Source organism: Nicotiana attenuata, unplaced genomic scaffold (genome assembly GCF_001879085.1).
Source record: "Nicotiana attenuata strain UT unplaced genomic scaffold, NIATTr2, whole genome shotgun sequence".
Taxonomy (NCBI): domain Eukaryota; kingdom Viridiplantae; phylum Streptophyta; class Magnoliopsida; order Solanales; family Solanaceae; genus Nicotiana; species Nicotiana attenuata.
In genome coordinates this window covers 1,026,780-1,044,516 of record NW_017670293.1, presented here as the reverse complement: position 1 = coordinate 1,044,516, position 17,737 = coordinate 1,026,780, and the positions used below count along the sequence as shown (strand labels likewise).

The 17,737-nt window shown below is 35.4% G+C and overlaps 2 protein-coding genes across 3 annotated transcripts; one reads left to right on the top strand and one right to left on the bottom strand.

The window, feature by feature from the left end:
* Positions 1–4,365: 4,365 nt before the first annotated feature.
* Positions 4,366–5,060, top strand: LOC109237368. Its single transcript, XM_019403663.1, has 2 exons — positions 4,366–4,877; positions 5,033–5,060. The coding sequence occupies exons 1-2, from the start codon at positions 4,366–4,368 to the stop codon at positions 5,058–5,060; spliced, it is 540 nt and encodes a 179-aa protein (XP_019259208.1).
* Positions 5,061–7,736: 2,676 nt separating this feature from the next.
* On the bottom strand, positions 7,737–16,367 carry LOC109237375 (ABC transporter G family member 3-like). 2 transcript variants are annotated; one of them, XM_019403672.1, is made up of 12 exons: positions 16,151–16,367; positions 14,900–15,451; positions 14,731–14,810; positions 13,681–13,967; positions 12,686–12,857; positions 11,690–11,803; positions 11,239–11,367; positions 10,339–10,530; positions 9,891–9,977; positions 8,690–8,962; positions 8,284–8,391; positions 7,737–8,191 (listed from the first exon to the last, which is right to left on the bottom strand). In XM_019403672.1, the coding sequence occupies exons 2-12, from the start codon at positions 15,369–15,371 to the stop codon at positions 7,937–7,939; spliced, it is 2,169 nt and encodes a 722-aa protein (XP_019259217.1). In that variant the 5' UTR covers positions 15,372–15,451; positions 16,151–16,367; the 3' UTR covers positions 7,737–7,936. The 2 variants fall into 2 exon arrangements, with proteins under 2 accessions (XP_019259217.1, XP_019259218.1); XM_019403673.1 differs by lacking the exon at positions 16,151–16,367 and adding an exon at positions 16,063–16,144.
* Between the last annotated feature and the right edge of the window lie 1,370 nt (positions 16,368–17,737).

The window sequence follows — 17,737 nt, the reverse complement described above, 5'->3', positions numbered from 1 at the left end:
GTAAAGAGTCAGCTTGCCTAGTACCACGATAGGCGTCATCACGACATGGTAGTTTGGGTCGTGACACTTAGTTACCTTCGAAGTTGGCTATTTGACTTTTGTTACTCCTGGACGTTAACGTGGTAAAGAGCGTGGATACATACACTCTTTTAGGCTCGTGAAAGTGGGGAAAAAAATTAAAAAAATCAACTTTCAAATGTAATACTTTTCTATCGTTAATATAAATATTTATTTTTTACAATATAATTATGTATTTCTTCTTGCTTCACCTTAATAAAAACATATAGTTTATCCAGTTTTGTATTTTTAATTTCTTTTTTAAATATAATGGCTATTTGATCAAATTGTATATTTCATTTTTTTGGGTCAAATTTATAAATAAACATAGTTGGAACTACCTAGCTAAATAAAAATAGATTTAGCTAAAATAATAAAGTACCAACTGTGTATTATTTGTTTTTTTAGATGCAAATAACTATATATCTTAATTGAGTATTTTTATTTTTTGGTCAAATCGATAAAAAAATTGGCTAGAGTTTTATTATTTCCTTGTTTAATTAAAAAGATATAGCCAAAATAGCGGAATTGTAATTATTTTCAGAAATCCACGACACTTTTGAAATGCTTAACTAAAGCCACCTACTACGTTGTTTAAGCAAATAGAATAATTATTATAGTATTCTTTTATTTCTTTGATAGGCACACACATTTTTGTGTACCATTAAAAAATCATTTTCTCAAGACATGAATAACGACTTCTAGAGTCATTTAATTACTATTGTCTTGGAAGATATCGAAAAACTTAAATAAATTTTTTTACAAAAAAAGTAATTTAAATAAAGAAAGAGTCTATATTTATATACAAGTAAAATCTTAATCCATGTTATTTCTAAGTAATAGGAGCTTTTACCTAATTCAAATAAGGAAAGATTTAATAGCCAAAATTAAATTAATTTGAAAAGCCTAAAATATTAGGAAAATAATCAATGAAGGGTAAAAGGGCAAACGATATTTTGCTAAGAGTCTTCGTGCTCTTAATATAATATAGATGAACTTTAGGACTGCGTAAATGTTATCTTTCCCTTCCAAGAATAATAGTCTTTTTTGGCAGTTCAATTTTTACAATACAATAATAAGTATGGCAATTTTGTTCAAGTTGATGCGCAGGTTCAGCCAAAATAGCACCATTGGCTTATTAACCGACAAGCAAATCTTTCATTCTTATATTTATATGTGACCCAAACTGAGAAGGAACTCTTAGATGATTCAAATATAACCAAATTTTGTTGTCACATTTTCAAGTGCTACAGATAATTCCATCTAAAATGCAAGCACCATAAAAGCCTCCATTTATCCTTTCCATCTACGTATATTCTTTTGTTCCTTTTCTCTTTAGTTTTGTTTTTCTTTTTTACCTTCCTTTATGGTAAGTAAAGCAGCAATTAGAGGCTTCTTTTACCAGCATCTCATACTTTAAGAAAAGAGTATTTATCGAAGAGAAAATGCATAAAGACCACATTCAACTTGTCCTGGAAAATTATTTACATACCTAAACTTTACAGGTGTCCTAACACCCCACTATTGTTAAAACAATTGTATTTATTTATTCCCTCCTAAGCCCTAGCCCAATTATAATAACTTGAGTGGGAAACACGCGCTTTTATTATGAAGCCACGTAATTAAATTGTTCGGTAAATAAACGTAACAGCCTTCAAAGATTCTCATTCACCCCGTTAACCCCTTTAGTAAAAAATTCCCAAATTGAAGAACCCTAATGCCCACCTTCAAAGATTCGATTTGCCTCACCAAAATCGATTTGCCTGACCAAAATCGAAGGGACCTGTTGTAAAATCCTTCGATTTCGTTGTTCCTTAAGGTTCCGTTTGTTCTCAATTGTTTCATTTGACGAGTTGATGGAAGACCCGTTCGAAGTTGAAGGTCTTTGAAGAATCAAGTTCAAACGTTATCTCTGTTTTAGTTTGGAGGTAAATACATCAACCCTAGCCTTTTCTATCATCAACCCTAAATTTTATCTCTGTTTTAGTTTGTTTAATATCATCCGTAACTAGGGTTTTGAACTTGCTTCAAATTTCTTACTGTAACGTTTTCAATGTAAAATCGAGTAACAGAAATACAATTTTTAAGGTGTAATAATAACCAAATTTCAGTTTTTTCTTGTTGCATGTATTGTGACTTCTTATGTCGGGGTCTAATAGTAACTATTAATCCTTAATTAGTTTATTTTCTACTATATTCAGGTATTTCAATGTCTTTTGTACTTGTTACACTAAGGTTTTTCCATGGTGAAAAAATCTCCATGGATAAGTTACATTCCTTTTCAGCGGAGGATTATGTTGGTAGAATGATTACTGATTGTGTTGATGTCGATGTTGATATGTTCTCATATTTTGAGTTTTTAGGTTATGTGAAAGAGTTTGGGTACAATAGTTCTTCTGCTGTTATTTATGTTAGACCACCTAATTGTCCTGGTTTGGTAGTAATTAAGGTTGATAGGGACCTTATGGGTATTTGTAAAGAGTTAAAAAGTGGGGATATTTTGGAGGTATATGTAGATCACATGGTTGATGATGCTGTAGCGGTCCCCCCTCTATTAAAATATGTCAGCCAAGTGGGGGGTGATAGTAATGTTACTTTTGAGGAGGAATCTGGTCAAGATTTGGGAGAATGTGAGGGTTTGGGAACTTCTGAAAAGGCATCCAATATTGCTGAAAATAGTGCCAATAACAGTGTGCCTACAGCTGTTACTACTGATGATAGTTCAAACTCCTCATCTGAATCTAGTAGCAGCACTGATAATAGCTCAGATTTAGAGCATGAGGAGTTGTTTGAAGAAGGAGAAGCTGATATGGCAGTATACACATGAGGATTACAGGGCATTTAGGGCAGAAAGAAGGACTGTAGAGAGGAGGAAGAGGAAAGAAAGTGCTCCTGAACAAGAACATGTTAAACTAGGTAAGAGAGGGCCAAATGTGGGGTATGATGAATATGAATCTAGGAAGAAGAAGAGTTTAGAAGGTAAGATAGGTGGTGATGAGCCTTATTACCACTCAGATGAAGCTGCTAGTTTTGAGACAGGTCCAGATGAAGTTGATGATGAAGGTGAAGGGGAGGTTCAACAGAAAGTTAAAGCTAGAAGAAGAAAGACTAAAAGAAGAGTAATCTTTGACAAGACTTGCAAGAAAATAGTTTGGGAAACTGGACTTGCATTTGCAAGTATGAGAGATTTTAGAGAAGCTGTAACTAAATATGTTGTTCAACAAAAGGTTTCTATAGAAAAGTATGTAAATGAACCTACAAGGGTGAGGGTTAAGTGCAAGAAGGCATCCTGTCCTTGGCTTCTAGTTGCTAGTTATGATTCTAAGACTATGAGTTTTGTAGTCAAGAACTACAATCCATTTCACAAATGTGACCCTACTAACAGAAACAAACTATGTAATTTAAAGTTCTTGGCCAAAAGGTTCAATGAGAGGATAAAAGAACAACCTAACATTAGAATATTCAAGTTTCAGGAGTTGATTAGAAAGAAATTGGGATTATATGTTGGGAGGACAGTTTGTAAGAGGGCAAAAAATATTGTGTTGAATGAGATAATGGGTGATCATAAATTGGAGTATGGCAGAATATTAGATTATAGGGATGAGTTTCTTAGATCTAATCCAGGGAGCATGTGTAGTGAAGCTTAGTGAAGAAACTTTAGAAGGTGGGAAGAAAATGTTTGTTGGGTTCTACATTTGTTTTGATGCAATGAAGAAGTCATACTTAGCTAGTTGTAGGCCATGCATTTGGTTGGATGGATGTTTTTTAAAAGGGGTATGTAGAGGCCAACTACTTGTAGCAGTTTGCAAAGATGGATATAGTCAGATGCTTCCACTTGCTTGGGTTGTTGTTGAGATTGAAAATATGCACACTTGGAGGTGGTTTGTCAACCTTTTAAAGGGTGATCTTCAGCTTGGAGATGAATCTGACCATTATAAAAGACATGCAAAAGTTAAGCACTTGTAGTTTATTATTATTTTCCTACTGCTATTTCACTTAAAACTAACTACCATTGTTCACTTTGCAGGGGCTTGAGAATGCTATACCAGATCTACTTCCAAATTCTGAGCATAGGATGTGTGCAAGGCACATCCTAGCTAACTGGTCTAAGAAATGGAGGGACATAGGAGAAGGAACTGCTTCTGGAGGTGTGCAAGGTCTACCTATGAGTGGGAGTTGAAGAAAAATCTGGATGAAATAAAGAAATTGGGGAATAAGATAGTTGATGAACTATTATACTACAACATTGAAAGATGGAGCAAGGTGTATTTCAACACATTCTGCAAGTGTGATAGTGTTGACAATAATATGGCAGAATGTTTCAATGCTTGGATTTTGGCAGCAAGGCAGAAGACTATAGTGACAATGCTTGAAGAAATAAGGGTGAAGATGATGAACAGAATAGGTCAGCTCAGGCAGTTTGGAAACACTTGGATTACTGATTTTTCACCAATGGCCATGAAAGTCTTGGAAGAGAACACAGAAAGGTCAATGAAATGTAACATTTTCTGGAATGGTGAGTTTGGATTTGAAGTGAAGCAAGGATCAGGTGCAAGTGAAATGAAGCATCTGGTGGACATCAACAGGCAAACATGCACCTGTAGAGCTTGGATGTTAAAAGGCATACCATGTGCTCATATAGTTGCTGCCCTGCATTATAAAAATCTGGAGCCTTTGAACTATATTTCTCACCGGTACAGTAATGCCACTTACATGAAAACATACAGTTACTTTCTTCAGCCTGTCTTGGGTATGAATATGTGGCCAGAGTCACAAAACCCAACTGTTATACCACCTCATGTCAAGAAGATGCCAGGAAGGTCAAAGAAGGTTAAAAGAAAAGAGTCAGGTGAAAATAAGACAGGAAAATTGTCCAAAAGTGAAGTGGAAAAGACATTTAGCAATTGTCATAACAAGGGTCATAACAAGAGGGGGTGTCATAAAGCTGCTGGAAGTAATACTGTTGCTACTTCAGCAAGTTTTGTGCCTGCAAGTGTTGGTAGTTCAAAGCCACCAAAGCAAAGTACCGGAAGAGGAAGGGGTAGGCCAAAAGGTTCTAAAGAAAAGGTGAAGTTCCTCCCTTTAATGTCTTCTTTCTCTCTTTTAAATAATTACCAGATTCTTACTTTTGATTGGTTGATGTAGGATGTTGGTACTAGCACTGATGTAAGAACACAATATAACAGGCCACAGATGGTTGGGATGGGAGTTTTACATACTCAAAGTGGCTTCAAAATTCAAAATGTAAGCTCTAACACAACCTCTCATATTTAGGTGAATTCATTGTCTGATCTTCTGTTGGATTTTGGCAGCCTGGAATGTCATCTACAAACTTTAAGAATGTGAGGTCTTCAGCAAAAGTAACTGGAGATCTAGGCCATCAACCAACACGAGGTGTTAAATGGAAAGGTAAAGAAGCTATGACATCAAGGCAGCTTCAACAATTGAGAGGCAAGAAACTCATTCAAACAAGGTCTAGGGCTGCTAAGTTGAGCCAGGAAAGCACCACTGCAAAACAACCCAATTGATCAAGATATTATTTTGTTGATGACTGTAATGCAATAGACTGCATTATTCTAAAATTTTAAGCAGCTATAGACTGCAATTCTGTATTATGATAAGGATTTTTAGGTAGCTATAGACTGCATTTCGCATTTTGTTATCTTATGGTGTCTGTTTTACTGCTGCTACAATGACAACAAACAGATGTTTTGTTATCTCATTCTGTGACTGTTTATTATGTCTGTTTCTTTTAGGTCAATGAGACCAAATATGTGTTTCAATAGAGTTTATGCAGCTGTCATATTAAGTCTTTTGTGTGTCTATTGTTGATTGCCAAGTTCTGGGCATACAACGAAACAAACAGAACACACCTACAGTACTTCACAATGTAAAAACAGCGTTTTATTAGAAACAACACTTGATAAGCAACAACTACATACATATTGAGATGACAAAACTACAAAATATTGAGATGACAAAACTACAAAAGGCTTACATTCAAATGAAAGGTCCATTGCAAACATACAAAATAAAACCTACAAGCAAAAACTACATACATATTGAGATGACAAAACTAGATTCAAAATGGCAACCTCATTGCATCTTCTTTCAATGACATTCCTGGATACCTACAAGCAACAAGTATAATACACATCCCCAATATAATGAACCAAAGTACATTTTCCCTAGCCTTGGACTTAGCCAATTTACTCTTCCACTTCTTTTCCTTCTCTTTCATCTTCTCCATATCAACTTGCAATTTCACCAATTGAGCCTCAATCTTCTTCATCTTGTCCCCTTCTATGGTGTTTTCAACCTTTAAAGTTGCCCTCGGCTTGGCAAGATTTTTAAAGCCTTCTAATGCATTCTCAAGTTCACCCATTTTGTCAAGCAATTTTGGAATAACAAATTTGGACCTAGGATCAATTTCGGAATCCTTCCAAACTCAAAAATCACAAGATCGTGGACCCTAAGATGAATAACAAAAGAAAACTAATCAATGATAATTTTCACAACTCAATTATTGAAAGAATTTTCACTATCATTTACCCCATAGTATGGACAAACCCAATATCTTCTTCCTGGGTTCCGAGGGGTCCAAGCTGTTAACAAAGGCAGCACATAGCCATGGTTGCATCGAATTTCTCCACTTGACTCATTTTCTTCCTCTTCCGTGCAAAGCCTTGTCAAACTAAGCCTTTTGAAGGCATTGCAACAACTACAACACAAACAGACAATATCAAAGTCAGATATTTTGCATTTGCTTTCAAAGATCAGATAATTGGATTTTAGGAGAAGACATAACAATAATAAAAGAAAGAAATTAGGGTTCTTAAGAAGGAGAAAGCTTAACCTTTGCCTTCAAAGATTAAAACTTCAAAGGGCAATTTGATGGAATTTCGGCAGAAATTAGAAGAAGAAGAAGAAGAAGAAATTAGGGTTCTTCAATTGGGTTTGGTAAAATATTGGGGAAGAAGGGATTTTACCGTTGGTTGGGGGTTATAATAACGTTAAAAATTTATTTTTTTCTTTTTTTTTGGGTTTTTTCAACGATTAAAAGAGAGCAAGGACGCGCTCAATTCGGTTGTCTAAGACGCGCGGTTGGCCAGGGCTTAGGAGGGAGTAAATAAATACAATTGTTTTAACAATAGTGGGGTGTTAGGACACCCGCAAAGTTTAGGTGTGTAAATGATTTTTCAGAACAAGTTGAATGAGGTCTTTATGGAATCCAAATTCTTTATTTTTCCCGTTGATTAGTCTAAACGCTTTTCGAATGAGGTCACTATATTAAACTATTCCGCGTTTTCCTTTGAAAATGTTATTAAAAATTAAAATACTTTAGAAAATCTTTTTCTCAATTACTTTTGCTATTCAGTTTAAGTATAAAGGTAAATGACAGATGATAATCATACAAGGTACAAGGTGTATGATACGTGCGGAAAAGGAACTTCCATGATTTTTGAGCTAAAGTTAGTAGCAATATTCAAGTGTTAATTGAAACAAGTGATACGGAATCAAAATTGAAGTGTTTATAGAAGAAAAAAAATTCGCCCACAAGTGGAAGAAGTCATATTTTTCTCTTCTTAGCGAAAAATATTCTCCTCCTATTGCTAATTACTGGGTATAAAGTATAAACTGAACCAGGGAGAATAATTCTTTATGCTACAGAAGACAAATTAGCTCTAATGTTCCTTCACTCTTAAATTATGCATAAGAGAATTCAAATTCCGATATTAGCTCCAATCTTTACATGCAGTACTCATTGGTTGAATGGATAAGAGGATATGGACTTCAGGTGCTTATAAATAGAGGCTAATTCTATAAGCAATGATACCCAACAAACTGAAACAAAAAGTTGTCTGTAGTATAGTATCTATCAGCGATTCAATGAATTTTGGTTACACAGGAAAAGTTTGCGGACAGAGAGGTTTTTCCAGATACAAAACTTGAGCAGAATAAAAACAACAACTTTGTATGCAACAGCCATAAGAAACAACACCAGTAAATTTTTCCACTTAGCGTTCTTGTCATCAGATATCTCATAGATATTTTCCAGAGCCTCATAACCAGATATGTTTCTCACCTGCCCAACAGCAAAAGAAGTTCCGACGTACTCGTTCTCCAACAGTCCCTGGTACAAAGAAAACTTTTAACCTTACTCAGAGAGATAATTAGTGATCAAGAATATACACTTAATGAATTCAAGCAAATTCTCAAACTTGCCTGGATAGAGTAAGTATAAAATGCAATATAAGACATGGGGTACATCCATACTGGTCCAGGCAAAGCACTTCTGATTCTAAAAAAACCAGCGGAAAGCATCATTATCACCTGAAACACAAGAGATGATAGCCGTTTAATGAAAAAGTTAGGTCTCAACTCAACAGGAAATGGTATTAAATAGCATTCCGACAAAAAGAATCCTGTCTAATACTAGCATTGCAAACATTTCAGATGCCTAACTTCCTCGATTCCCCTTTTCAGCAAATTGACCCAATGACAAAGTAGAAGAACACAGCCACCAACATCACCGCCTATTTTCTAATCAATAGAATATGACAATATTACACCAAAAGGAAACACAACGAACCTATTGTCAACTTCATCAATGATTTAAGGCAGAACTTACATGTATGGACACAAAACTTAAGATGGTCCAGAAGATATTTTGCCAAATGGAAGCAACAAGCAGTAGCAACCCCTCATTTACCAATAGACACGCAAAGAAATTCAGCACAAAGTACATCAGCAAGCTGAACTCATTCCGCAGCCCAATAAGAAAATAGAAGACCAGACTTGACGAGATGGAGATAAGAAACAAGAAAGGGATGCTGGCAAAAAGCTGCCCAAGTAGGAAAACAAATGCCCCGGAATGCTGGTTTGATTCTTCACAGGTGTATATCTGCAAGTCATCAAGATGTTTGATTAGGGTTTTTCTTTTAACTGGACGAGGATACTAACAACAGCCCATTATCAGGGCAAATAACAAAACCGAACTTTCTAAAAAGCAAGGAAGAGTTAATCGGAAACAATGACAAATTGAAATGTTTAACTTGGTATGAAGAGGACACTCACTATCTAAATGCTCTATTTTGCAGTGGAACAAAATTCAAGACCTATATGTCATTGCGATATCAGATTTTCCACTTAAGCTATGCATCTTTAGTACATGTATTCGATTATTACTGCTAATTATTTACGTAGCACAATCAACATATAAATGCAATGTTAATATCAATATTGCACCTCATCAAACATACTAAAGGTTCCCAGCTGCTTTGTGAAATCAAGTTCAAAGGCTTGCTTGTCAGGACTGATGAGTTTGAAACAGGAGTATGATTCAATAAACCAGGCCAGAAATGTGACAGTCCTAGTGATAAGTCGAGCTATTTCAACTATTGGAGAAGCCTAGTTCTGAGAATTTTAGTTGCTTCGACTCCAGACTTGTCTACATTTCTCCCCACTAATTTGAACAAGTTTGAATGAACAACAGTGATTTGGATAACAGATAGATTAGAGTAAGAGTGGAATATGGAGATTATGACACTACAAAGGGAAACTTTAGTACAGGGCTCTTCAACTTAAATCCCATGTTTAGTTCATGAGATTGAAGAAGAGACTGGAATGAGGATCACATTTCTGTCTCTGAACATACCAAATGACCATATGAAGGTGTATGTATAGTCCATGCTCAGCCTACCAAACAACCCTTGATTCTAAAATACACACATGTACTGAGTTCATGTAGAACATGGCATTCTCATTTAATAAGTTCATAGAAGCATGCTTGGGCATTACCCAGAAGAACACGAATAAGTTACTGACATCACCTTGATCTCTTTCAAGTGTGCAGGTACACTGGCAACGCCTAGCAGAGAGGTGAACGAAACAAATACAAATATTGCTGCTACTCTTGTCTGCATGGCAAGAAAAACATCATAGTTTGCAAACTAAAAACAAGGTCAAGCAATGGCAAATAGTTTCCATCAGAAAAATATAAAACAGCAATATCAAGTCACTCCTATGTGATTACAGAAAAAATAAAAGTGAAAGGGTTTTCCTCATGCTGTCCGGCCATAAATGAAGAAATACATGCAGTTTCTGAGTTAGTTAAAAATGGTCAGTTTCAACCAAAAAAGCGGCAAAAGATATACTTCATGGGCTGTGTAAACAGCAAAACCTGGAGAATGTGGTGCACAAACATCATACGGATGGACAACTGAATTAGACATGTGCAAAAGGAAAAAGACACGTCTGATTCTTTAGTTATTAGCTTACCATGACAGACGACAAGGAATGCCCCAATCCAGAAAACACAGTGCCAATACAAACGGCAAGAAGCATATAAAGAATCAACCTTAGCCAATAGTATCTCCACTCCCTTGACATAACCAATAAGGATCTCCAAGTCAAAACTGCAACTCGTGTTGCATTTCCTGCCATTCCCTTGCTTTTGAGATATGGACCTTCCTGTAGGACGGAATGCAAGAGATCAGAGACTATATTGAAGCTCAGGCAGTAAGTATGGTTTGTTTGACCAGTAAAACTTTTAGATTGAACACTCCAGGGCTTTCTAAGCCACTTTTTTTCTACTTGACAATGATTTATGAAATATTTCTTTAACAACAATTAATTTGTAAAAGATTTTGACTTATAGTACTTTTTATGTAGGTTTTTTTTAATAAAGACTTTCTGTGCAGTTTCTTAATATACAAATTATTCTTTTTAAAGATTAGAAATCAATATCTCAAATACACGGAGGCTAAATTCTAGGCCTTCTGCTCCATTCTAGGCCTAATGAAACCAAAACCTCAACTCACACAAGAAATTAATGGTAATTGGGCCAATGTAGTTTGTCAAAACAAACCAAAGCAGACAACAGCATCCTTCAACAGGATGCTCGAATTATGTTACTGCCCAGAGCACACAGGCTTAATAACTTATGTATGTAGTTGGTGCATATCAAGAATGGGAATATTTCCTAGTATCCAGTGGCCACATTAAAGAGTGCATCGCTTAGATCTCTACTTTACACCTTGAAAATTTCTTAGAAAAAGATTGAGCAAAGTCAATAGTGACAATCCACGATGTCAATAGTGACAAAAGTGAAAAAAACATACCTTCTTCCTAAGTCTAACTATTACAAACATACCTCTCTTTTTTTTGTTATAAACATACCTTCTCAGTAAGCTTCATTATCATTGACTCAACAGCAGCAGCGTCTGCCGATGATCTATAGGTTTCTTCAAGGGTACGTATAGCAACGGCTGTATCCATGCTCACAGATGATAAGTCTCCATGGTCATCCTGTTGAGATGATAAAATCACAAACTTAAAGGAAAATCTTCCCTTTTGTGGTGGGGAGCAGGAGGGGATAGGATGGCCAGAGAACAGGTGAGAAGATCTTTGAAGATTCATTTTGCATCTTAAAATAAAAGAAAATTTTCCGTTCCTCTTTCAAAGAGCTTACAATAGCATGAATATGGAGAAAAGAGGTGGCGCAATGAACCGAGTTAGAATTGTTTCAACATCCTAACTACTAATCAACAAATCAATCAGTATCTTTAACCATTATGATTGAGTTTTCAAAAGCAAAGACGCAGAACTTTGAATGCTTATAAGCAAATACCTGCCAGCTTTTGCACATTGCAATAATCCTGTCAAATTCTGTGTTTATAGCACGCAAGAAGTGATCAGAAGGACTTTGCATTATTGGGCAAGGAAATCCAGCATTCGAGAAGTGCTTCACCAATTAAAATATGTCAGTCTCTAACAATCAGTAACATTAAGAACAGAGTATTGATTCAAAACATAATGACCAGAGAATAAACATCTTAAGAGTTATGCATTTCTAAAAGTATTTCATAATGGTGCACACGCTTGGTGAACTAATCTTCCCTCTATGCCCTCTTAAGTAAGTTTATTCAGTCTGAATCCCTGTTAACTTTGACTGATTTTAGAGGAACTCCTTTCCTTTCTTCCAACAACTACCCACGGATTCTGAAACAACTAGTCCATTTGGAACGTTTGTCACCACTCACCAGTATTTCTCTAGACAATTTCCTCTTTGTCAGAAACCAACAAACTGAAATTTTGTGATCTCTTCCAATTTGTAAGGAACCCATATAAGAAGCTATAGGGATATTTATTGGGCAATAAGCTTCTAAGCAACAAATTGGACTTCGAAACGCAGACGCTCGCACTCCAAATATGTCCAACTGACACAACCTTATCCTGCAAAGCTGTGCTCTATTAAAAGGCACGTTCCTTAGAGTAACCATCCTAACTAGAGTAAATATTTATTTCGACATTACTAAACCATTCTTGGCTGCTTTAATTCAAAATGAGAATAAATAAAGAACTTCAGCTGAACCAACTGCATGGGCTCATTTTATCTCTTAAATAGGGTACCATCTGACTAACAATTGACTTCTTTCTCTTCAGATAACCCACACCCACAAGTTGGTCTATCCTATTAAAGGAAAAAGCAAACAAACCCTCATTGCAGCACAAAGAAACTCATTCGTTATTCAATGCTTTTGTTTGATACAATCATGGCTGCTAAAAAAACCCTTTACACGAACCAAGATGGACACTGTAACAAAGCATACCAAGGTAAAACTACCTGTAAGCAAGCCAGTGTTTCACCAAAGAATAATGTCTTTCCATTTGAGAGGAGGCAAATTCGGTCAAAAAGGCCAAATACTTCAGTACTGCTTTGGTAAATGGTGAATATCAGAGTGCAACCGGAGTTGGCAAGCTTCTTCAATGTAACCATCATCAGAAGTGCAGAAACGCTAAACATAACAAGGAGTACTAAACATCAGCTAAATTGGAGTAGATCATTATTTTTGATAAGTAGAAGAGGGCCAAGAGCATCAAGTCTCGACCACAACGAATAGCAAGTAAAAAACAGAGAGAATTAATAAGGAAATATTTAGAGAGTACGGTACCCAGATATCACATGCTCTCCCTCAACCTTAAATGGTTGCTTTCATGTATGATAGAAAAAACTTCAGTAACCAAGCCAATCAAAGCATCTGCACATTCTCTTCTGGTAACTGACTCCTAGAACTAGAGAGACCTACAAGTGCAGCTAGCAATCCTAAACTTCATTTGCAGGTCTTTCCAAAGAATGATTGTAGCCTTTTTCTATTAACACGTTTTACCCATTAATGCTGAAATATTTACTGAACTTTTTTACTAATTGACCTTTCAAATCACATAAACTTTCAGCATGATTTGATACATCCCAACTTTATTGACATACCTCAATAGTTCAATGAATGATGTGGTCTTTTTCTGTCACCACATGCATGCTTTACAAGACAAGCAAATCAATCTTTATGCCTAATTACTTCGTCGAATAAACATGGAGCATTAGTATTATTATACACTTTATTGGACAGAAAAACTAGAACATACTAAATATTTGGCTGTTTAGCTACTACAGCAGCTACAGGACACATTACACAATTTGACAGTTAAACTGTGCTACTAATTTAAAGTAGTCTAGTCACTAAGTAGATCTTGATGCAGTTATCGATACTGAATATGTCAGAGTAAACTCAATGAAGTTCAACAAAAACTGCTGTGATTTTTTAACTAGAAGAAGAGAACCTGTCAAGACGATAAAGGGGTTCATCTATAAATAAAATATGTGGTCCCATGACAAGTTCCCGAGCAATGCTGACACGCCTTCTCTCACCACTTCGAAGACCTTTCATGTAACAGTGGCCACCTATAAGGTTATTAGCATAATCTCCCAGTGACATAGCATCTATAGCATCCTCCACCACACTCCTTTTCTGACAAAAGAAACCAGGAAGCTGAAGCAATGCTGAATAGTATAGGAACTCACGCACTGTTAATGATCCAATAAGAGTAGTTTCTCTGTCAACATATCCCTGCAAATGAGCAAACTTTCCATGTCAGAAGGCAGAAGCTGACAACAAAGAAAACCACTGCCCCCTTCGCAACCTACTTGATTCAATTGATGTTTTCTTCCAAAGAGCCCAAAAGTACCAACACCTCTGAACCGTAATTCAAACCAAATAAACTATTCATACTTTCTCTTATTTTAATATTAACTTGATGATTAGCCAACCACCTTAAACGTTTGAGCTATTGCTTTCAATGTGTTAGATTATGTAGATTGTATGTGTGCTCAAACCTATGCAAAATATGGATTTCATAGCCCCTTGGGCAAGACGGAGAATTCATTGAGTGGAAAGAACGATTTAATCTAAAGGTTGCGACCAGGAAGGGGTTCAAAGGCCTAAATGCATACCTGCAATTCCTAACTCAACCAAGAAATAAGCAGTTGCATGAATTTTTTCCGCTATTCGAATGGGATAAGAAAATGGGAAAAAGGATGTCCCAAAAACCAGTTATATGAAATTATACCACGTCATTGCAGTTGCATGAATTTTAGCTTCAAATGTGAAAGGACATGTTCATGCCAAAGGAACCCACAGGTCACTGAACCAGTGGTCATTACTATGATAGTGATTATGATTTTATATTCCAAAAATCAGTTCAGAGTGAACAGCAGCTAATGTGATGTAAAAACTATAAAACAGGAAGTCAAAGTCCAAAGTTAGGACGTATATCTTTTCGTATTTGGTACGCAAGCATGACCAGAAGCGATTGTAAACGCTTACAACATACATAGGAACCATAAGGCATGTGCATTTTTGTTCCATTTACAAACACCTCGCCATACATTCTCGCTGAATCAGGTAACCTTCCTAAAAAAGAAAAAGAAAACTAGTTCAGAATCATACACAAACAACTAAATGCTCTTCTATAAACTAAAACTGAACCGAATACCACAAACCTGCAAGCGCTCGCAAGAGTGTTGATTTCCCTGACTTGGCTGGACCCATGATTACAGTCATTGTTCCAGGTAATGTACAACCATGTGAACTCTTAACCACCTTATCAGAGTATTTTCTTTTTCCCTTTATAGTTACAGTCAAGTCCTTCCAAGCAATAGAAGCCCCTGAAATCCTCCTTGTAACAACTGTCTCCTCCGGTAAACGAGGAGAGGGTAAGGAACCACTATTGATTTTTGACAGGGAAGGGGAGGGTGGCGTAGTCGCAGCATGTATAGAATCACCTCCTTCGTCGACTTTGACCTCTATATCTGTCTCATCCCAAACAGGTGAATCTTCAAAAGAAATTGGTTGTCTGAATGCACCGGGTTTTCGCAAGTAGAAGAAATTACTTGATGGCACCCTACTAGCTGGACTACTTGCTGAAGAGGATGAAGACCTATAATTATCTGATTGAGACTGTATTTCTTCCATTCTTGAGAATTCTCCAATATATTTCAACTGCTTCTTCCCTAAGGAAATAACTACACCAGTTGTGCAAAACTTCTTTCAACCTGTATAGATAGCAGTAATTAACAAATACCATAGCTAATTTCTGATGCATAAAGAACAGGAAAAGACAATAGTGAAAAATAAATGACATCTACAACTAGAAGGAATAACATTCAAAAAATTCTAATCAACAGGACAAATTTTCATATTGAGCCTTTGGCAGTTTGCAAGAAAATCAAAATATATTAATCAATCAATAAAGTGCACCTCTATAGTTAAATAAACTACTTTTATGCTTTCTGTCACCCTATTCTTAGGCTGGCCAGATCCTACAGAAACCCTCCTTCTTTCCTATGCTTTGGAAGCTCACATAGGCTGAGTTTTGAAAAATCAAAAGATATTAAAGAAAAATGCAAACAAGCAACTGGGTATTGGAAGCTTATGAGCTTAAGAATATCTATAAATAAATCCCATATACATGAAAAACATTCATAGTAAAGAACCCTTTTTTCTCTTTCTCTTTGGAAATGTTATGCATAATATTGGTCATTTGAGAACATAAAGCACAAAACTATTCAGCTCTAACAAACACCTTCCCTGTTTTCATGGCAAACAAAAAGCTGGATTCACATAAGAGCACAAATAGAGAAAACAAAAAGCTTCAAATGATAACCAAAAAAGCTGCGAGTAGGCTCCAACTTCAAAATGGGAAGCCCAGAAAAAGAAGCAAACAAAGAGGGAAATGAACAGATAGTAGAAACCTGGATCTGAATGACCAAATTGGTTCAGAGACTGAAGAATAATAGCCCAAGAGCACTGTGTCACACCATGAATGATGAAGGCTGCAAGTAAGAAAGAGTGACACTCAAGTGTGAGTCCAATTATTAATGGATCCTTATGACCCGGACACAACCAATGGAATGTATTCCTATTTCCTACCCATATTGGTCTATTGAGAATTCTTTTTAATTACATTGATCAAGAAAAGAAAATTGAAATTGCGCAAGTTTTATACTCTTAACTGATATTATTATACTATATGCTTTTGGTTCTTTTAGAAAAACAATTTTTTTTATCCTCCCAAAGTTGAATTTTGTTGAGTGGGAGCTAAGTGTCTTAAAATTAAATAAGATTGTAATAATTACACCCCCATAATTGAAAATGGATAGTGGCACTTTCTTTTTTTGTTTTCCAATTTGGAAAGTTAAAATAGTGGAGTAAGCATATTTTCATTACGCCAACTTTATATATGCATAGCGCAAAATATGGTCAAAAAGGGCATCTTCTCCTTTTTATCCTTTTCTTTCAATGTCTCTTTCCATGTGATTAGTTGTTCAAATTTTGATTTTTTTTTTAAATGAATTTCAGCTATACATTCTGATAATTTTTACACTAACAGTGGTTAAATATTTATATGTAATTACATTATATTAATTTATAGAATTAAATTCCTTTTTTGGATAGTGGGCCGCATGGGTTGAGATTTCTGCCATGTTTGCATGGAGTTTGTATTCACGAGATTTAAAAAAATGCATTGCCGATTACAATTGTGCCAAAATTAGACACAACCGGGGATATCTAGAATTGTTTCCTTAGTATCTAACGATCATTGTATACACAAGTTAACATAATACTGAAAATTTTCAATGTATAAATGTCACAGATATTCTGAAACTATTTCTCAATGAATAATAATAGATTAATTAATGTGTTTGGTTGATCCTAATTATTATTATTATCACTTTTAGTATATCATATATTGTTATTATTCATTTTTTTAAGGTCATGGCTGGCTTGAATTTGAAGTTACCTTTTTTTTTAAAAAAAAAATTAATAAGGTCTTGCATAGTTGCAACGGTAAGTAAAATGATGATTCCCCGCGCACTGTAATCATTCTACATCATGCATGGTTGAACTTATGTAGCTAGAAAACATCTAAGTGGACATATTTCAAATGTTAAATTAAATTTTAGTGTTTCATGCATCATTATGTATTTAAAAAAACAACATAATAAGAGAGTGTCAGAGGACGGGAAAGACAAATAAATCAAAAAAAGAAGAGGAGAAGTTTTAAATTTTTATTTGACAGAATTGAGGTTGTCAAAACATATCGATAAATTCTTCTTGCTTAAACCCCGCACTCGATAGGTTTGGCAGATCTTATAGGTTAATCCCAACACCATTTTATTTGTCACTAGAAATAACTAAGGTTTAGATCGACATGTCATAGTCAAATGCTTCGAGAACAATAATATATATATATATATATATATATATATATATATATATATATTAAAAGCACGAAAGCCCTTAGCGAAATGTTGTTCGCCTTTTTTACCCTTTAAAAA